General features: G+C 39.4%; 1 protein-coding gene across 3 annotated transcripts in view; it reads left to right on the forward strand.

Moving 5' to 3' along the window:
- Positions 1–22,011, forward strand: part of LRP4 (LDL receptor related protein 4) — a 108,016-nt gene that overhangs the window by 62,551 nt on the left and 23,454 nt on the right. For 2 of the 3 annotated variants that reach the window (XM_034417488.3, XM_087883156.1), the window contains exons 3-17: positions 1,729–1,845; positions 2,461–2,574; positions 4,022–4,138; positions 10,341–10,469; positions 10,707–10,826; positions 10,934–11,059; positions 11,151–11,276; positions 12,708–12,842; positions 13,818–13,943; positions 15,525–15,755; positions 16,920–17,076; positions 17,886–18,103; positions 18,565–18,741; positions 20,064–20,189; positions 21,625–21,833. In XM_034417488.3, the coding sequence (XP_034273379.1) occupies positions 1,729–1,845; positions 2,461–2,574; positions 4,022–4,138; positions 10,341–10,469; positions 10,707–10,826; positions 10,934–11,059; positions 11,151–11,276; positions 12,708–12,842; positions 13,818–13,943; positions 15,525–15,755; positions 16,920–17,076; positions 17,886–18,103; positions 18,565–18,741; positions 20,064–20,189; positions 21,625–21,833 (2,228 nt within the window). The remainder of the gene's footprint in view (positions 1–1,728; positions 1,846–2,460; positions 2,575–4,021; positions 4,139–10,340; positions 10,470–10,706; positions 10,827–10,933; positions 11,060–11,150; positions 11,277–12,707; positions 12,843–13,817; positions 13,944–15,524; positions 15,756–16,919; positions 17,077–17,885; positions 18,104–18,564; positions 18,742–20,063; positions 20,190–21,624; positions 21,834–22,011) is intronic. The other variant, XM_034417489.3, reaches the window with a different exon arrangement.

Raw genomic sequence — 22,011 nt, forward strand, 5'->3', positions numbered from 1 at the left:
TCAAAGGAACTGCAAGAATAAAATATATTTCCATTTTTTTAAAAAAATGAAGGGTCAGGAACCTCCAAAACAGTGTGGCCTGTAGACATCCAATGACCATGAAATGCTACAGGTAGTCCTCGACATCTAATCACAACTGAGTCCAACCTGTTAAGTGAGATATTTGTTAAGTGAATTTTGCTCTAGTTTACAACCTTTCTTGCCTCAGTTGTTAAGTGAACCACTGTAGTTGATAAGTTAGTAACCTGGTAGTAACCTAGTAATGCAAAAGAGGATCACATGATCCTGGGCACAGCAATGGTCATAAATATGAAACCACTTGCCAAGCATCTGTATTTTGGCCACATGGTCATGGGGATGCTGGAAAGGTTGTAACTGTGAAAAACATTAATAAGTCATTTTTTTCTGTGCCATTGTAACTTTGAAAGGTCACTAAATGAACTGTTGTATGTTGAGGACTACCTGTATTAACTGATGGAGGAGGTCATTGGATGGGATAGGATGAAAGGCGGCAGCATTTTGATGCCGACATTTTTCATCGTCTTTGAGTGGGGGGAGACTCTTAAGAATTCAGGTATAAGGCCTTTTTCATTCTGTGTATTGGAGCGCAGATCACTGGAAACTGGATTTATCTGTTCCCAAATATTCTGCGGCACTATTGTTTGGAAGCGTGCAATGGAAAATCTGACAATTCTGCTTTGTGCTCTTTGGCCGGCTGTGAAGAACTTAGAAGTTGTTTTAATCTAACGTGATAGGGAGAAATGAATGTATTTTCAGTTTTTTGGGAAGAAGTGGACTAGTGTTCAAGGCAGAATGAGAGAGAGGGCAGATTTTCAGGACTAAAGTAATTAACAGATACAGAGAAATTCTTTTGTATTTCTGGATGAGTGTTTGAAATAAAACGTAAGTGTAGAATGTTGGCCAGGGCTTATGTTCCTACTTTGAAAATTCATGTCTCTTTTAATTCACCACAATTTCAAATAAGTACCATATTGAGAGCACCGACTGTTTCTTCCCCCATTTAATAGGTTACAATTGATCTGACTACAGTACAGCTGAAAGTTGGCATAACTTTCCGTAACCTCTGCAACAGTATTCTCTGGCACAGAAAAGGGAACTTGGCTGTTCTTTTAGCACAATTTTAGCTCACTTTTAGCCATATCACCAAGTTGTTACTTGTTATTCAGAGTACAAACTGATCTTAAAAAGAATTAAACTGCATATTAAGTTTGAAGAGTTATTAATATGGCAGTATTTCCCACTCCTTTTTATTATTAATACTACTGTACTAATTATAATTATTACTAAATTATACATTATAATTATTTTCTTCCATTCAGTTGTGTCCAATTCTCAGAGGCTGCCTGGACAAGTCCCTTGCAGTTTTCTTGGCAACATTTTTGGAAAGGGTTTGCCAGTGCCTCCTTCTAGAGAAAATGACTGGTCCAAGATCAGCTGGCTTTGTGCCTAAGACAGGAATAGAACTCAGGGTCTCCTGGTTTTTAGCCTGGTGCCTTAACCATTACACCAAACTGGCTCTCATTACAATTATAATTATTAGAACGTTTTATATTTTAATTATTACTAAATATAATTAGTACTAGTAGTAGTAGTATTACTACCGTACTGCTGTTATGTCCTTGGCACGTGTGTATGATTTAAGAAGTAAATAGAGTGCAACTTATTGAATGTTCTTCGTTGTTTCTTTTTCTCCTCCTTACTTTTCAGTGCTGCCTACTTGCTCATCCCTGGATTTTCACTGTGACAATGGCAAATGTATCCGTCGATCATGGGTCTGTGATGGAGACAATGATTGTGAGGATGATTCTGATGAGCAGGACTGCCGTACGTTAAATGCACAATCCCTTTGTGAGAACAAACAGAATGTCATTGTTGGACCTGCAGTCGGCTTTTGGAGATGATTAAGCAGTAGAGTAGCTGTTAGAATAGATGGTGTATGTTAAAAAAAAAAAGCAAACCCAGTTATGTCGGTTTGCTCTAACCTCAGTAATTTAGGTTTGTGGTGTTCCTTAATATACTACAAAACTTAACTTTTGGCAGGTGGACACATTTGTGCAAACATTTGAAAGTTGTCTTCTTATGCTACTCAATCCTAGTTGGTGAATTCTAACCAGAGATGTGTATCAAATTATGCTTTGAAATTTACATTACACTGAGATCAAGCTTTTATAAATATGACATATTTCCTGGGCTATTTATTTAGTATGCTTACCAACAAGCTGTGTTCTCAATATGGGCTATTATTGTATTTTATTGTTTCATTTTATTTTAAAATAGTCTTATAATATGTTCAGAGAAATTAAATGAACAGAATAAATATATAATAAAGAAATGCATTAATAGATGTTTCTAAAATGTCTGGTATATATAGGCTTCTGCTGGCTGAGTAAACCACAATGCTGCGTTTGACGTGTCTTTTTGTGGGTTGTGTTCCTGCAGCTCCCCGGGAATGTGAGGAAGATGAGTTCTCCTGTCAGAATGGATACTGCATACGCAGCCTATGGCACTGCGATGGTGACAACGACTGTGGAGACAACAGTGACGAGCAGTGTGGTTAGTAACCTGATCGTGATAGGACCAACATCTAGCATTTTGGAGTGCCAAATGACATGAGAAAAAAAATAATTGTAGCACAGATGATTTGAACATATTTTTTGCATAGGTTTCAGTCCTAACAAGGTGGACTGAAGATCATATATTTTTTTCTTTATGAAGACTTTGATGTTATCAGTGCATGAGGCAAATGGCCGTTCCCAAATGAAAATCCAATTTGCAGCTGAAGCAACAAGATGATAATGTCACTGTAGTAGCCAAGATTTTAGGGGGAGAGATTTGTTCTAATATGCCTAAAGAAAGCCCATTTCTTTCCCCGTTTCTTGACCATTTGCAACTGCAGTTTGGCATTACAGTTTCTCGGGCTTTGAGGACTGTGGAGGGAAAAATAAGTTTAGGATACATCTAGGCTTCAGGCCAGGGGTGAAATCTAAAATTTGTTACTACTGGTTCTGTGGGCATGGCTTGGTGTGTGTGGGGGTAATGTGACTGGTTGGGTGTGGCCAACTTTTTTTTTTTTACTTTTAAAAGCATTTTTTCTACAACCTTAAGAGGTTGCAGAAAAAAATACTTTTAGAAGCTTCTGACGATCAGGTAAGTCAGCTTGGATCGCCAGAGGCTTTTAAAGGCATTTTTTTCCTACAACCTCTTCGGCTGAAGGGGTTGCAGAAAAAAATGCTTTGAAAAGCCTCTGAAGATCCCAGCTGAGCTGCGGAATCATCAGAGGCTTTTTTAAAATTATTTTTAAAAGCATTTTTTCGGCCGAAGAGGTTGTAGAAAAAATGCTTTTAAAAGTAAAAAACAGTGGCTCAGCTGGGCATGGGGGGGGGCAGAGATTTTTGCTACCAGTTCTCCGAACCACCCGCCGCCATCGCTACCGGATCTTGTGATCCGGTCCGAACCGGGAGCATTTCACCCCTGCTTCAGGAAAAAGTTTCCATGGAAAAAGTTAAGACAGTTTGTTTGGCGGGTTGGGAAATTGGGGTGTTTGGGAGTTGTGCTATGTCTCTTCCATGCCACATCAAACTGTATTGTAGTACAACTTCAGTTTATCTCTGTAAAAATGTACACTCAGCAAGCAGTCATTATTCTGTGCAATTGTAATATTGGAAGGTTTGAGGATGTGATCTATTTTTTAAAAAAAATCACTTGCAGCTGTGAGGGAAGGGAAGGGAAAGGAGAAGACCTGTGGTGGCAGCACAGTGGTTAGAATGCAGTATTGCAGGTTAACTCTGCCCACTGTCAGAGGTTCGATTTTGTCTGGCTCAAGGTTGACTCAGCCTTCTATCTTTCCAAGATCGATAAAATGAGGACAGCCTGGTTTTGGGGGGCAATATGCTGACTCTGACTCTGTAAACCACTTAGAGAGGGTTGTAAAGCACTATGAAGCGGTATATAAGTCTAAGTGCTATTACTATTTCCCCCTAATCTATTCTTTCTGCTGCAGATATGAGAAAGTGTTCAGACAAAGAGTTTCGCTGCACTGATGGTAGCTGCATAGCTGAGCACTGGTTCTGTGATGGTGATACTGACTGCAAGGATGGGTCGGATGAAGAGAACTGCCGTAAGTGCCCTCTTTCTTGTCGCTTCTAGCATTTAAGCCCCACTTTCTGCTTCTGGGTATATGTGCCAGTTTTTTCTTTCATGATTTAAGTACCTATTGGCCTTAGCCTTGCTGTGTAGGATTGAAAATATTTAAACTAGTAGTGCAAATCTCTGCAGGCATTTTGCCGTCAAAAGAGCTATTTAAAATGACATCACTCTTCCTTCATTTGATAAAAGCATCTGCTTCTAAGCTTTGAAATGATCATGGGTATCAGTTACTACAGCTGTTAATGCTGCTTTTTTATTTCTGTCTTGAAAGAATAACATCTTCACCCACAGTAATGCTTTTTTAAATTGATTCTGATAAATGGAAAAAGCCGTACCAGATTTTTCATTGAAGAATCCCCACTAAAAAGTTTTAACAATTTTAAATTCCATTTTTTAAAGAAACTGACCTCATTTTCAATTGTGATTTTTCTTGCCTGTTTATTTAAAGAAATTATATATCGTGTACTCCAATTTACATTAGGGTTGTTTAAATACATTTAATGCTGTATAATTGTTGTAGAATCAATGCTTTTGTCATGAAACTCGATTATGATGCAGTATTTTGAAATGGCAAGCAAATGGTATTTTAACACAAGACTGGTTTTATCCTACTCCAGTAACTTTGAGCTTTAGCATGTTTTGATTAATTTTACTGGGTATCAATGAGAATATATATATATATATATATCAACTGAGAGATACAGTATTTAATTTTGCTTTGTTGGTATATTACAGACTATTTTGTTTCTAAATTTTGCCTATGGGTAATCCTTGGCTTTCAGCCACAACTTAGAGTGGAACTCCCATCGTTAAGTGAGCAGTTGTTGTGAGTCATACCAGATTTTACAATCTTTTTTGCTGTAGTTATTAGGTGAATTGTAGTGAATCCATTTTCTCCCACTGACTTTGCTTGTCAGAAGCCATTTGGGAAGGTGCAAATGGAGGTCATGTGACTCCAGGATACTGCAACTGTCTTAAATACATGCTGGTTGCCAAGTGCCCAAATTTTTGTCATGTGACTATGGGGATGCGGCAACGGTCATAGGACCAAATGTAAATTGTTTTTTTCAGCCAACTTTGAATGGTCACTAAATGAATAGTTGAAAGTCAAGGACTATCTGTATACATAAGACTTTTGATATTAAAGTGAGAATTACAGCTTAATTATATGTAGAATTATCGAGTAAGTGGAGGAATGGAGTGGGATCGAAAAACAAAAAATGAGGAGTTGGAGGATGTTATAACTTTGTTACTGATAGGAGAGTCCAGATGTGTGAAAACTAATCAAGGAGACAAGGATAAAAGAAGCTTGCAATGTTTTGACCCAACAATCCAGTGTCACTTTTAATTGGTGGGCCTTAGGATGTAATGAACAACCAATGAAGGGAGGAGGTGAACAGGTGCACAGTAACCAATCAGATCATGAGATGGTATGCCTTTGTTGCTAAGTGATAGAAGAATGAATGAAAGTCGTGACACAGATTAAAGGCGACATTCTTCTTGGATGATTAGGGACAGTTCCTGAATTCCTTCTAACTCTGACCTTGTAGCCACCTTCCCAAGATGGCAAAACAGGCTATTCCATTCTGATGTTGCTTAGATGATGTGGGGGGGGGATCCTCTTTAGATCTGAACTTTTCTAACTTTCAGAAGTGAACATTCGGCATTTATATTTCAACCTGAATATGGTTCAAAGGTGGCAAGACCTTTGTGCTTAAATATTTGGATTGCTAAAGTGTGCTTACATTGGAAGCTGAATTAACAAGTATTGGAATTTTATATATGTGTGTGTTTCTGATTTGTACTAATATTCATTAAACCATTGATTATTATTTTTTTATGTAATGCTTATTATGAGTTTATGTAGTTGCACTGCAATTGCTTCATTTGATCCATAATTTTATTATTCATATTGTTTCTTTAAATGGGTATTTTTTTTTAAGGTTTCCATTATTTTTCTGTTGCTGGTTTGCTCATTGTTTGCTCCAGTTTGTCTATTCACATTTTAAATTTAGTATTGGGGTAGAATCTAATTTGGTAAACATCCTCCGTCAGTTGGGATGGAATATCCTATGAAAAAAGATAAAAGAACCTAGGTTTTAAATGATAGCCCTGCAGGTACCTTGGGTGTAAAACACACAAGATTTTACATGTTATAATGAGTATCTTAAATAGGGCCTGGAAAGCAAATTGACCATATCACAACTTCCACTCGTAATGCCGTAATCAAAAGCATGCAAAAACAGAGTTATGTTGGAAATAACATTTTGCTCAAAATAGGATTTATTTAGCATATGGCATATCATACGCAGACTAGCAATATAAATTAACATTTCAACTAGATTAGTAGAACACAGTAAAATATAAATGTGAAAAAGAACTATGTTCAAATATCAATGTCTAGGGCCGTGATGGTGAACCTATGGCATGCGTGCCACAGGTGACACACGGAGCCATATTGGTGGGCATGCAAGCTCAGCTCCAGTGCACATGCACGTGCCGGCCAGCTGATTCTCGGGCCTTCTGGGCCCACTGGAAGTCAGCAAACAGGCCATTTCCGGCCTCCAGAGGGCCTCCGGAGGGCCTCCGGGGGTGGGGGGTGGGGAAGGCCATTTTCACCCTCCCCAGGCTCCTAGAAAGCTCTGGAGCCTGGGGAGGGCACAAAAACGGGCCTACCGGGCCCACCGGGCCATCACATGCCAAAAACGGGAAAAGCACGGGGGGGTTGCACACACATGTGCAGGGGCGGGGCCAGTGGTGGGATTCAGCCACTTCACACCACTTCGGGAGAACCGGTTGTTAACTTTCTGAGCAGTCTGGCAAACTGGTTGTTGGAAGAAATCATTAGGGCAGAGAACCGGTTGTTAAAATTACTTGAATCCTACCATTGGGCGGGGTGCATAGAATTATGGGTATGGGCACATGCGTGCGTGATCCCCCCCCCACGTTCCCCAAAAGGGTTAGCCATCACCGGTCTAGGCCATCTAACCATTGAAGCACAGCATTGTTTATATTAAAAATAAGTCAGATACTGGACCGATATATGCTCTCTGCTTATAGCCGGTCACAATGTGATCTACATTTTGACATGAGACCCAAGGGTGGTATTCACTTACCTTTGCTACCAGTTCGCAAATGTGATCGTGTGCGCGTGCACAGATCATCAAAAACAGGATGTGATGACATCTGGGCGGGTGGGAGAAGCCTTCACCAGAACCGGATAGAACTGGCTAAATACCACCACTGATGAGATCCCGTAGTCACACTAAGGGAAGGATGCTGTGCCCCATTTATACAGAAGGTCCTGGCAGATGCCATGGGAGGTACAAATCCTATTCAGGATTGTCCATTGCTGATGTGGTAGTTCAAAGCCTGGCATCTTTTTTTGTGGGGTCATTTATATGTCTTCCTATGTCTGGGCATTCTGCAACCAGTTGGCTTTCCAGTGGGAATTGATGTTAGTTGTTGGGCAGATATTGTGCAAGTGCCAATAGGGGTTTCCTGGATTTGAGTCCTCCTGCTGATAAATGATACATTCGAAATAGGAACAAGTACTCTGCGAGTGGTTTCATCCTTGGCGCTCCTTGTGAAGCCTAGTACATTTTTTGTTTTGTAGTCTTGCAGTATCTTCAAGTAGAGAGTTTTATTTGCTTTCTGACTATTAGGACTTTGAACCAGACTTAAGTCTGCTTGACAAAGTGGCTACATGAAAGTAAATGATCAAAGAGGATATCGTTTGTCGTAGGCAACCCCCACCCCAACATCGGAGGAAGTTATTTTGATGAATGATTTCCAGCACTCTTTGTTGCCTTTCTCCCAGTCTGGGTGCACTTGGATCATCTATTTCAAACATCCCTTTACCTACTTTTTTTTAATTAATATCAGGGAAGCCAGCTTCAGCCTTTGTGAATTGCTCCCTTTCCAGATTAGCTCACATTTTCGTTCAGTTTTCTCTTTCTGCCCTTCCTCCCATATCTGAGAAGTTAACTGGATTCTCAGCAGGCAGGCAGAGTCTCCTCCCACACTCCTGCCTCAAGGGCATTTTTCATAATATGTTCTAGATAGGAGGAAACTTCAAAAGGTTTGGAGGGAGAAGACAATAAAAGGGTCCAGCCAGCTCCTGAAGGGCAAGGGTGGGGAATCCTGGGGGTGGTGCTGGTGTGGGGTGGGATTTGTCTTTTATCTTCAGAGATAATGAGAGCTGGCAAAAAGCCAGAGCTGTAAAGATTTCAGAGCCAGGAAAGTCTTGGAGAGGAAGCCAATTTCACTCTCCCCTTGTCATTGGCTGTACTTTTCCTGCTGCTTATTAAAATATATATTTTCTTCAGAAGCCTAGCTGTGTTAGAGATATGGGTTTAGTGAGATTAACAAACTCTCCTGTATATTTCTAAAAAGTCTAATGCTTTATTTAAAAAAAAAAAACAATCCACAGAAGCAAACTAGAAATTTCCCTTCAGTTTAAACCAGTCTTTCCCAACATGGTGCCCTCTAACCTATGCTGAACCATTATTATAATTATTGTCAATTTGTTGTATATTTCCATATTTCTAACCAGAGGGCACTCAAGATAGCTAAGAACTCCTGGGCCTCCGATTTCAAATATATATTTACCACCTCTTGTGCTCCTTTCTGTCCCCTGCTTCTTACGATTTGTAATTAAAAACAGGTGCAGTGCCAGAAAGTGTGACCCAGAGGCTGTTAGAGCCCTGAATGCTTTTGCTGGGGTCATTCTGCTTGAACGTCCTTCCAAAAGCCTCCTTTCTGTTGCATTAGTGATTTTTCAAAACCTTGAATTTTACAGGCTGCTGATGTTTGACTATCTAACACCAAGAATTCTGTTCTCTGGGCTTAATTGCGTTGGTGAAAGGGCAGCATCGTACATCTTTTGTCTTAAATTAAACTGAGTTCTGGACCAATGTTATATGTGCCTAGGAAGAATTCTTCTATGAAACAGAAATGGAGATGTTTGTCCTGGCATCATTTTGAGATAAATGGTATTCTTCAAAGGGTTGCCACAGCAATTCATGGTGACTTCTGCTTAAGAGCATTGGTCGAACAAAATCCTTAAATGAACAGTTCTTCTGTTCAATCATACAGCTTGGCTAATTGCAAACCTTTGCATAGTCATCTCTAGAGATACAGAAAATTATAGCTTTGTATTGCCTGGAAGCTATCTTGGAGGTTAACTTGCTGTTTAGGCTTTTGGAGAACACCATGCCCTCATTCTCTTGAACACAAGGAAAGCCATTGGAATGCTTGTGGTCAGTCACAAATGAGTCTTCACATTAGAGTGCATACATAATCATGGCAATCAACGTATGATAAAATCAGTGGTGGAATTGAATATGTAGTAAATCTACTGACATGTGCTATTTCTATGTTTATTATGAAAGTGGATGGAAAGTCTATGTGGATTTGCTTAGTGGATTTTGTTATTGTCCACCTTCATAAAGTGTGCTTCATATTCATAAATGCCACTTTTCAGTTGCACAATCCCTGTTGTACTTCAGTGTGTAGAGAGAACCTTGTATATGTCTCCATCAACTTTCAATGTGCTAATTCTATGCATGATGACATCTTGATAGGATATGATAAGACATAAGATCTACGCTATTCAATATAAGCAGCTTGAATATGTAAGGGTTTCCTAATTTATATTTTCTAGGCTGTGACATGAAATTATGTTAAAGAATGGTGGAAGATCTTACTGTGGATATTTTTGTGGATTTTTATAAAGCAACGAATGCTCTGTTCAAAACAGGCATTTTGGGGGCAGGAGGCCAATTACTGCTAGTATTGGATAACTTTCAGTGTAATGACAGCTTGTGCATGATGCTTGCCACTCTATCTGCTAGGAGCCATGGTGGCACATGGTTAGAATGCAGTATTGCAGGCTGACTTTGCCCACTGCCAGGAGTTCGATCTTGACTGGCTCAAGATTGACTCCGCCTTTCATCCTTCCGAGATCAGTAAAATGAGGACCCAGATTGTTAGGGGAAATATGCTGACACTGTAAACTGCTCAGAGAGTGCTGTGAAGCCCTATGGAGCAGTATATAAGTCTAAGTGCTATTGCTATTGCTTTCTATTTTGTACATCACCAGAATCACAAAACAGTTTAGGGAATCTCTTGTTAACCTTTCTTTCTTTCTTTTTTTTTCATTCTCCTTTTAGCATCAGATGTGCCAGCAGCAACATGTAATCTGGAGGAATTCCAGTGTGCCTACGGGCGTTGTATCCTGGACATTTACCACTGTGATGGAGATGATGACTGTGGGGACTGGTCTGATGAATCTGATTGCTGTAAGTTACTTGCAGCAAGGGCCTGCAGACTCAGATCAAATGGCATTGCTGTGTTGTTTTCTGGTCAGATGTGTTTCATGGTAGGAGTAACAGAGAAAATTTGTGAGGGGGCATCTGTCATTCCAATATTCAAAACAGAAGCTTTTCAGCTTTCCCTCCAGATAGCAAACTGAATCTCTCGGGCTTAATTTGGGCTGAATTAGAGTGTGAATTTCCATATACTGTTTATCTCCGTAGCCTCTCACCAGCCTTGCCGCTCTGGAGAGTTCATGTGCAACAGTGGCTTGTGCATTAATGCTGGCTGGAGGTGTGATGGTGATTTTGATTGCGATGACCAGTCGGATGAGAAAAACTGCAGTGAGTATCCTGGGACTTGTAAATCCAGCCTAAGGGCAGTGAGTAAGATAATAGAAAAGCGTGTCATGAAACTGTTTTGAAATTCTTGTTCATATTTATTTCTTCAGCTACCTCTATGTGCACAGCTGATCAGTTCCGATGTAAATCTGGCCGCTGCGTTCGGCTGTCTTGGCGCTGTGATGGGGAGGGAGACTGCTCTGATTACAGTGATGAGGAAGACTGTGAGGATTCGGGTAAACATGGACAATTTAATGCCTTTTTTTGAGCTACAATCTGTGCTGAGTTCAGCTGTCAGTTTTATAATTTCAAAAATTCTTCATTTAGGAATCCCACAATGTTCCCCTGATCAATTTCTGTGTGGAAATGGGCGCTGCATTGGTCAACGGAAGCTATGTAATGGTGCCAACGATTGTGGAGATGGCAGTGATGAAAGCCCTGCCCAAAACTGCCGTAAGTTGATAGTCCTTGATTTACAACCGTAATTGCAACTAGAATCTCGGTCATTGAGCTTAATGAAGTCACGTGACTGTTTCGCTCAACATCGGCAATCTCAGCACTCCCAAGATTTGCGGTTGTTAAGTGATCTTGTGGGTTGTTAAGCAGAGGGAGTTCTAGATACGGAGTGCCAGGTAAGGAGTGCAGGTGCCTCAAGGGGATGAGGAAGACCCAGGGAGATGCAGAGCAGGCAGCATGTGAGTGTCTCTCTGCTCAGGAGCTGAAAATCCTCCCTGCCAAAATCCAAGGAGGATTTTCAACCCCTGAGTGAGTACTTGTGCACAGCCTACACTGGGTCACCCAGCGCCTCCCTCAACACCCTGAGGCACTCTGCACTCCTTACCTTCCCACGCTGCCTGTTCAGGGGCTGAAAATCTTGCTTGGATTTTGGCTTCTGGGGCTGGCTGAAGGAACTCCTTGTCAAAGGATTTCCATTCCATGCACGTTAGCATGGAGCTGAAATTCTTCATGCCTGTTTGCTCAAAGCTTAAAACCTTCAGCAGAAAGCTCTTTCAGCCAGCCCCAGAGATGAGAGGGAGTCCTCTCAGCAGATAGCATCAGCTTGAAACCTTCCTTGCTCATTTCCTCATTGACTTTTTGGGGAAACTGGCAGAGAAGTTTGCAAATGGCAGTCCCATGATCATGGGCACTTGGCAAACAGGTTGCCAAGCACCTAGATAGCGATTGCATGACTGATGCGGGGTGTGTGTGTGTATGTGCATGTTGACATTTTGCAATGGCCAGAAGTGTTTTATAGGCCATAAAACACCCTTTCTAAGGCCATCATTAATTTGAATAATTTGAATGATCCGTTAAGCGAACAGGTGTAAATTGGTAGACTGCCTGTAATTCTGAATGTTGGGGTGATGACCTAACCTGGCATTTTCATTATATTATCTTATCAAACCAGGGGTGAAATTCACTTACCTTCCCTATCGGTTTGCAAATGTGCGCGCGCATGCGCAGAGGCTTAAAATCATCGCAAAAAAGCGACATCATGACATCCGTGTGGGTGGACAGACCCTCCCGCAGCCGCCGTTACTGGTTTTCCCGAGCCGGATAGAACCGGCTGAATTTCACCCCTGTATCAAACCCTACTCTGTCTTTTCTGGTTGTTTTTATGGATGCAAGGAAGAATATAGCATTCCAGGTATATATTGAAGAGCCAAGTTTAGCTCAGCAAGATATAGGAATTATTCCTTCTTGACAATTTAGGAGCAATTGTTTGTGTGAAATATGGGGTCTCTTTTCCACTTGAGAATACAAACTCTTCTTTTCTCTCCTGACTACTACTTTAGGCATTTTTCATAATTTGCCCTAGATAAGAGGAAAATTCTAAAAGAATGGTTGCTTTACAATCATTTTCTGCCTCTGATCTTTTCACAGGTCCTCGAACTGGAGAGGAAAATTGTAATGTCAACAATGGGGACTGTGCCCAGAAATGCCAGATGATTCGCGGAATAGTGCAGTGTACCTGCCATACAGGTTACAGGCTTCTGGAGGATGGTAGATCGTGTCAGGGTAAGCAGCTTGAACACTTAAGTGCATCTGTAGGTATGACTAGGAATGAAGTTGTCCTTGGTAAAGTCGTAGCACTGACAGGCAGTGGCATTAACCAAGTTCAACTGTATAATTATGTGGACCTTTCTGATTTGTATTGGTGCTTTCAAACCACTGATCCTAACACTATCAATCAAAGACACTTTATCAACCCTCACTTAATAGTCATTTTTTAAAAAAAAAAAGCAAAGTAGAATCAATAGAAAAATGGGGAAGATTGTAATGGAAAGAGAATTTTCTGAATTTCAGAAAGAAATATGATTTAAACCAATAGCTGCATATAATGGCCTTGTTTCGAAGTGCCTACAGTAGAAAATCTGCTAGTCTGACTGAGTTTTTTTCTTTCTTTATTCTATTACCCTAGTACATAGTATGAAGGTAATAGGACAAAGAAAAGAAAAAAAGAACTCCACGGTCATAAAAAGGGTGGGTTTTTTAAATTACATTCATAATATGAATACAAATTACAAATTATGTACATTAATGGGCTGGAGATTATTAGTTAAGTGCTTGATATTCTGGGTTATCTTTTACTGTTTTGGTTTTATTATCTCTGTGAGTTGCCTAGAGTTGTGTTTTACAAGACAGAGATATATATAATCTTTGAGTGGTGAAGTGGCCTAGAGGTGGAGCTCTCATCTCACAATCAGGAGGCTGTGAGTTCAATCCTAGGTAGCAGCAGATATTTCTCTCTCCCGACACAATGAGAAAATATCTGCTGCAAATTCTGTATTGGTGCACAGGAAGGGCATCCGCCAGTAAACACTCAACTCCATTCAGTTGCCCCGACTCCACCCCGATGCAAGGGGTCAAAAAATAATAATAGCAATATAAATTTTTAAAATAAATAAATAAGCATCAAAGCATGGAATCCAAAACCAAACTATTTACCCTTTTCTCTTTAGCTTCATACTCCTTATCCTTTTCTTATTCCAGATGTGAACGAATGTGCAGAGGAAGGTTATTGCAGTCAGGGGTGCACCAACAGTGAGGGTGGTTTCCAGTGCTGGTGTGAACAAGGCTATGAGCTTCGCCCAGACAAGCGCAGCTGTAAAGCCCTGGGTAAGAAAGAGTCTTCAGTTCCAGGCATTGGGGATCATTCAGTGCTTAGAATCCATCCGTATGTCTGATGGATGACTGCTGGCTTAGTTCACGGCTTCAGTTTCTCCACAGTATTTAATTTTCAATTGTTGCTTGCGTAAGGAGGCTAGTCTATTTTTCCACAGCCTGATGACTCTAGTCGGGCTGGAATATAGCTTCCATTATTCCTTGACAATACATTTTGGGATGTGTTTACTAGATTTGATGGGAGTTATAGTCCAACACTTTTAGACAATATCAGGTTGGAAAAAGATGGACTAATGTTTTTTGGGGAGGTGTCTATCCCCAGCTACATGCCGCTTTTGGAAAATAGAAAATGTGAGAATAATGGTTCTGTAGGAGATGACCAGGCTGAGCCTGAGAAAGGGGCCAAATGCGTCATCAATCACAAGTTCCTTCACGCCCACAAGAGATCTAAGTCAGCCCACCTTGAATTCCTTCTATTCTTAACTCTTGCTAATTTCCTTTAGCCAGTCTAGAGAGCTTAAGCTTACAATAAATCTTTATACACATTGAACTGCCTGGATCTCCTAATTTTCCTGGTGCTTGACAGGTTCTCTCTAGATAAGTTACTGACATTCTGGTTGGTACAAGTACAAGGGTGAGTTATTGGTCACCCCTTTAGATATTACCAAAGTAGAACTCCCAGTCTTATAGCTGAGCAATAATTGGAGAGCACATGTTTCTTTCCCTTAGCCTGGCATTTCATGTAAAATACCTGGGAAAATGTGTTTTTTGTCACACATTTGTCAAAATGTCAGCAAAAATTCATTTTTTGCTTTAAGGCTTCTGAGCCAAAGAACAGATATGTTGTCACAAGTTTTTTTTTTTATGGAGTAAAGAGGTATTCCAAACTTTCTCTCATAGAACATTCCAGCCTTGCAGTGGGTTCTTTCTGGATATTCTAGAAGAGATCTAATCATGAACAGAAATATTCTATGATCCAGCTTTTTATACGCCTCTGATATGGAATTACCTGATTTTTTAGAAGCCAGGTTATGGCTTTCCAAAAAAATTAGAAAAGTTTGTTCTTGTGGGCAGCTTTTCAGGATTGATTCTGGGGGGAATAAATTATATATTTTATTGTTATATTGTTTTCTGTTATTATTGTTACTATTATGGCTATATTTTACTGTAAATCTCCTAGGGTCAACAGGACTAAGATAGTGTATGAATTTCACAAAGAAACAGATAGAAATGTAACTTGTACAGGTCCCAGGATAGGAACTACAGATTCAAGACATCAGCAAAAAAAAAAAAAAAAAGGCTGAGGATGATATGATCCATGCAGAGAATCCACTTATTGAGTAATCGCTTTTCATGAATGCTGGTTCCCACATTTCTAACAAACTGCCGAATAGCCAAAGAAAATACAGCGGAGGGAGCTGCAGTTTATCAGTATAATTCTAAACAATGTGAATATGCCTACATATAATGTTTCTATGTTCTTTTTCTATTTATGTCCTGATTCTGTGCTGTCATTATAATCTCACTGTTGTCCAGACAATGGTCTTCTCACATCTCTTTGCATGTATCCTTCAGGGCCAGAACCTGTGCTGCTTTTTGCCAATCGGATTGATATCCGGCAGGTCTTACCCCACCGCTCGGAGTACACTTTGCTTCTAAACAACCTTGAAAATGCTATTGCACTGGATTTCCACCATAGCAAGGAATTAGTATTCTGGTCTGATGTCACACTGGACCGCATTATGAGGGCCAATTTGAATGGTAGCAACGTGGAAGAAGTGGTGTCTACAGGATTGGAGAGTCCAGGTAAATATCTTTCGTGGTTTCAGAAGTAAAATTGGCAGCTCTGTATGTAGCAAAATTTATTTCTTTGTTTATATTTATCTATCAAACTTGTACAGTAGTGGCCAAAATTGTAGAAAGCTTTTGGGAAAAGTGTATTTTTAAGGTTTGATGACTAATAACACCACTTTTTTTTGGAGTTTCAAGGTAATATTCCACTGCTGGAATGGCCTGGGAATAGTCCAGACCATAACCCAAATGAAAATCTATGGAGCCAATTAAAGAAACTTGTTAGTCAGAAGTGACCCAGCAATAAAACCCAGCTAATAGAAGCAATCATTCAATCTTGGTTTCACATTAGAACAGCTGCAGAACTAAAAGACTTGGTTCACTATGGGAAGACGTCGTAAGGCCATAATTCATGCTAAAGGTTACCCAACTAAGTATTAACTGACATGGTGATAATTTTTGTATATCTCATTTTTTCTACGTGTTTTAATTTTCTTCTTTATAACTGCTCTTCTAATAGCAAATCCTTAATAAAAGTTATTGCATTACATTCTTGATTAAATTATCTTTCCATTGATATATAATTTTATAGTACTACTCCTCCCAAAAAAGTGTTATTAGTTAGTTTTAGAAAATACTTTTCTCAAAAGGTTTCCACAATTTTGGCCACTACTGTATGTTGCCTATCTTCACAGAAGCAACTCTAAAATTGCATAATTTGACTCTCTAGAATAGAATATAATCCTTAAAATCTTGCTGTACCTCTCAGAGCTCCCTCACAGTAACTACCAATCATATGTTTTACTGGGGAAGAAGAGGAACATTATTAGAAGCATAGGATAAAATAAAACGAATTGTATTTAACTTGCTTTTCAATTAAATTTAAATGTAAATCAGGCCTATGTTACTTTCTCCAATCTCCACTTGGATTTTGGAGTGCACCACCATGCCATTAAAACTCAAGTGTGATTTATGGCCGAGTGTATATGTGTGTACATTTCAATTTATAATGGACATTTCAAATAGTTGCCTAAATATTTTAGTGATTTATAGGACAAGAGGAAAAAGACCCTTGTTTCCATTTTCTTTTTATATATCAGAACAGCCTTAGCCATGGCTCAATGGGACTATTCTTGAACAACCATTACCTATCACACTCTTCCTTCCTCTGGGTCTTAGGTGGGCTAGCCATTGACTGGATCCATGACAAGTTATACTGGACAGACTCTGGGACATCTCGCATTGAAGTGGCAAATTTGGATGGAATGCATCGGAAAGTGCTTCTTTGGAAGAATCTAGAAAAACCTCGTGCAATTGCTCTTCACCCTATGGAAGGGTGAGTATGAGCGACTTACTGCTTGTTACTTTAATTTATCAGATGAAATTTGCTGAGTGAAGACTCCACTTTAGCTTCCTGGAGCCAAATCTAGATTTGTCATTCTACAAATGAATTAAGACCTTCCCTATGTAAAATGCCATGAAAACTAATGACAACTTCCCCTAGAGGGGAAAAAGGGAGTTGGTGATTTTTTTACAAATGTGTTACTTTATTATTTTTTGCTTGTGGCGCCCGATAACACCTTATCCCCCATATTTTAGAAGATCTGCAGATAGAAGAAGGAATCTGTAAAAATCAGCTTCTCTACACGCTCAACTTGGAATATCCTATAACATAATTTTATTTACTGGAACTTAATGTACTCTTTTGATAGCCTTATTAAAAGAACACGTTCTCCTGTGTTCTGTAATGTAAGCTATGTTAGGATAGATCAGTCTTCTTCAAATGTATTACCCTCCAGTTGTGTGAAGTAACTCCTAGAATTCTGAACAATTACCATGCTAGCTAAAATTTTGGGAAATTAACTTTGTTTATCTGGACTATACTCAAGTTTGAAGAAAGACATTGTAGGTGCTCATTTGTGAAGCTAAAAGATTCTGGTTAATAGTTTATTGACAAAGATTGTGGTCTTGTATAATCATAGCCTGAAACTGTTATCCTTGCTTGCTTTCATCAGCTCAATACAATCAGTTGTAGTATTATGTCTTTAGCTTTAGATCGCTAAACTAGCGCCTGTTTTGGTTAGCAATGTCTGTTGTCCTTTCAAGGAACTTCCACTGTTCATATCTTTTTCGCTTTTCCAATAGTACCATCTACTGGACAGATTGGGGAAACACTCCTCGCATTGAATACTCTAACATGGATGGCTCCAATCGGCGCATTATTGCTGACACTCATCTCTTTTGGCCAAATGGGCTAACTATTGACTATGCAGGGCATCGGATGTACTGGGTAGATGCCAAGCATCATGTTATTGAGAGGGCTGATTTGGATGGAAAGAACAGGAAGGCTGTTATTAGTCAAGGTGAGATAAGGAAATTGGGATTGTTGTCTACTAGATAAGCAACTAAGGGATGCTCTGAGTAACTCAGATAATACTGTGTGGCAAATCAGATCATTGATGCCAGGAGTTTGAGATCATCAGTCATTTGCTTTTGTCCCATATCTGATTTTTCACCATGCTAATGCCAGCAGTACTCTTAAAACTATATCTGATGGTTGGTATCTACCAATTCATAAACAAGTTATAAAATCTCAATGGCTGGGACATACAATATGAGTAGCACTAGCACTGTGACATTAGCCTTTATCTCCAGGAAAACTGGCAGTATACAGTGCTAAGTCAGCAGAAACCAGTAACAGGTTTGCTTAGTTTTGGAGGTATTATTAAAAGAAAGAGACCTTTTTTGTCTCAGAGATGGAAGCAACCTTTAGGAAAGAGTGGCCATAACCTTTTCATCTGCTTTTACTGGATTCTTGCTGCAGGCCTTCCACATCCATTTGCTATCACTGTATTTGAAGATAGCCTGTACTGGACAGATTGGCATACCAAGAGTATAAACAGTGCCAACAAATTTACTGGAAAAAATCAAGAGATCATCCGTAACAAGCTTCATTTCCCCATGGATATCCATACTTTGCATCCTCAACGCCAACCAGCAGGTAACTGCAGAGAGAAAAGGCAAGATATTATTGCTAAAAGACAAGTGTTTTATCACAAGATACTGACAATAATAATAATAATAATAATTTTATTTCTATACCGCCCTTCTCCCGAAGGACTCAGGGCGGTGTACAGCCTATTTAAAAACAGAATAAACATCAATTTAAAATAATTTAAAAATATTAAATAAATTTGGCTTAATTTAAAACCCCAAAAATTTAAAACATCCAATTTAAAATTATGTTGCTAACCCAGCCTGGCGGAACAACAGGGTCTTGAGTGCGCAGCGAAATACCCGGAGGTCAAAAATCTTACGAATTTCCGGGGACAGTTCATTCCACAGGGCTGGGGCTCCCACAGAGAAGGCCCTCCCCCTGGGTGTCGCCAGCCGACATGACTTGGCCGATGGCACCCTGAGGAGACCCTCTCTGTGGGAGTGGACTGGCCGGTGGGAGGCTATTGGTGGCAGAAGACGGTCTCGAAGGTACCCGGGTCCTGTGCCATGGAGCGCTTTAAAGGTGGTGACCAACACCTTGAATCGCACCCGGAAGACCACTGAGAGCCAGTGCAGCTCGCGCAGGAGGGGTGTCACGTGGGCGCAACGGGTTGCAAATACTTCCTCAATCTAACACTCTTTGTAGAATATAAAAATTGTCTTAGTGATTCAAATTGAATTGTTTGATCAGTGATGTACATTCAGAAAACATGAAGTATTTCCAAAGACATAATCCCAGGTAAAAGTGAATAGCTGTAACGTTTTCTTAGACGCAATGGCCAAGCAGCTCCCCACATACATTCATAAATGATAGTATAATATGATAATCTTTCATTATTGTTGTTGTTATATTACTATTGTTTGTATATTACTATTGTTGGCATATTTCTGTGTACCTGGAAAAAGATTTCCTAATTAAGTTGTCTCTGCTATTGTGAAAAAACATTGAATTGCAATAAATATCTTCATTAATTTTATTCATGCTTTACTATCCTGGTAGTATTAAAGTCTACAATTTAATAAAAATTACCATTCGACTAATACCATTACTAGTGGCTTATCACCATGTTTCCTTGCTTTATCACGAAAATAATTTCAAAGTATGAAAAGTATATGGCTATATCCTTTATAAGTCAGTGGCGAATATTTCTATTTTAGAATTACACCAGACAGATACAAATGCACAATAAATGAAGCAGTTCCAAAATAGAACCAGCTTCATTGTATTGCTGGTTCTTTTCCCTGTATAGATTATGGTATTTGTGTTTACGTGTGTGTGTTTGTATACCTATGTATATATAAAATATCTCTGTTTGGCTATTTGAGCAGGGAGAAATCGCTGTGGAACCAATAATGGTGGCTGTACTCATCTCTGTTTGCCAAATAACAAGGGCTATACCTGCGCATGTCCCACAGGTTTTCGGAAGACTAGTGGCCATACTTGTGCCCAGAGTAAGTGTGATAAGGAGTTTATGTACCTTCATAACATGTCTGTGTTTACATACATGAGAGAGAGTAAAGAGTTTTACTCTTACTGTATCATTTAAAATTACATTTAAATGATACAGTAAATTTCATGTGAAGGGGTCGTTCACAATAGATTGCCAATATTATAACATGTTTATGAAATTGATGGCAGGATGACATTTGGATTTCTTGTTGCTGTTTTTCCAAATTTCCATATAAAATATAGAATAATTTTTTTCCAATTTTATAAACAAAACAAACAAATCAAAAAGTTCAGCTGCAGAAAAGCACCAGTGGTATGATGAAGGATTTGAGGTATCTTCTCTGCAAGGAAAGATGGAATTCTTGCCTTGGGGAAATAATAACGTATATTTCTTAGCTTAATAACAGTTTCTTTCTTAATTGGAAAATACAGTATAAATATCTCAAACAACTAAAAAGACTGCTGGGGTAGGAAGATTATGGAAGTTTATAAAATGCTGAGAATGTAATGGTAGAGAGAAGCTGGATAGAGATAAGATTAGAACTGCAAGTCACTCAATGAAATAATTTGTCAGTTCACACAATGCATAGTTTGTAGAATAGTTTGCTTCTAGATGCAGTGACTGATTGTGGCTCGACCAATTTTTAAAGTTAGTTTATTAATGGAAAATTGGTTTGGCAGCCCTTAATGCTATAAAAATTACATTGAACCTATGGGGGCAGAGGCAGAAGAAAATTAATTGTTAGACTTGCTAATGAAGGGCAGTTTTTGATTCATTTTTTCTTTCTGGGCTTTCTAAAGGCACCTGACTAACTAATGCTAGCAGTGACACTGATGGATCCTGAGCGAACAAGTTCATATTCTTCTTCCTAATATTTAGAATAATGGAACCACCAATTAATGCATCTTGTCATGTCCTTACATACAGGGACATTTTACTTAAGAACATGTTCTTTTTTCTTCTAATCCTAAAATCCCTTTTTCAACATTATATACTCACTTCCTTTTGCTTTGTACTTATTTGCTAGTTAGTTAAGAGCCATGGTGGCACAGTGGTTAGAATGCACTTTTGCAGGCTAACTCTGGTCTCACTGCCAGCTGGTTAGAATTTATTCTTTCTATCCTAACCAGCTTAAGGTTGACTCAGCCTTCCATCCTTCCGAGGTTGGTAAAGTGAGGACCCAGATTGTTGGGAGCAATATGCTAACTCTGTAAGCTACTTAGAGAGTGCTGTAAAGCACCGTGAAGTGGTATATAAGTCTAAGGGCTAGTGCTAGTACTAGTTCACGCCTGGCCTCCATTATAGATTGGACTTTTATATCCATATAGAAAGCATGGATATAATAGAACTTCATTGTGCCAAGATCACATTTTTGTGTTTGTTACCATAATTTTCTGTTAGAGATATTAAAAGAAGACCTTTCGACCTTTGATCAGGTCTTGACAAGTTCCTGCTTTTTGCCCGAAGGATGGACATCCGTCGTATCAGCTTCGACACAGAAGACCTGTCTGATGTTGTCATCCCCTTGGCAGATGTGCGCAGTGCTGTGGCTCTGGACTGGGATGCACAGGGTGACTATGTCTACTGGACAGATGTTAGCACTGATTCCATTAGTCGGGCAAAATGGAATGGAACAGGCCAGGAGGTAATATCCTACAAAAGCTCAGTGGAAACATATAAGTTGCTTGTCTTCTTGGTGTTTGTTTCGTTACACCCATTTTGGCTCATTATAACTAATCTTTAAATTCTATTTTTTTCAACTATTTGAGGAACATATTCCATGCATATGTCTTAAACTGGATTAATTCCAGATCTCTATTTAA

Source organism: Pantherophis guttatus, chromosome 1 (genome assembly GCF_059756535.1).
Source record: "Pantherophis guttatus breed Tessera chromosome 1, ASM5975653v1, whole genome shotgun sequence".
Taxonomy (NCBI): domain Eukaryota; kingdom Metazoa; phylum Chordata; class Lepidosauria; order Squamata; family Colubridae; genus Pantherophis; species Pantherophis guttatus.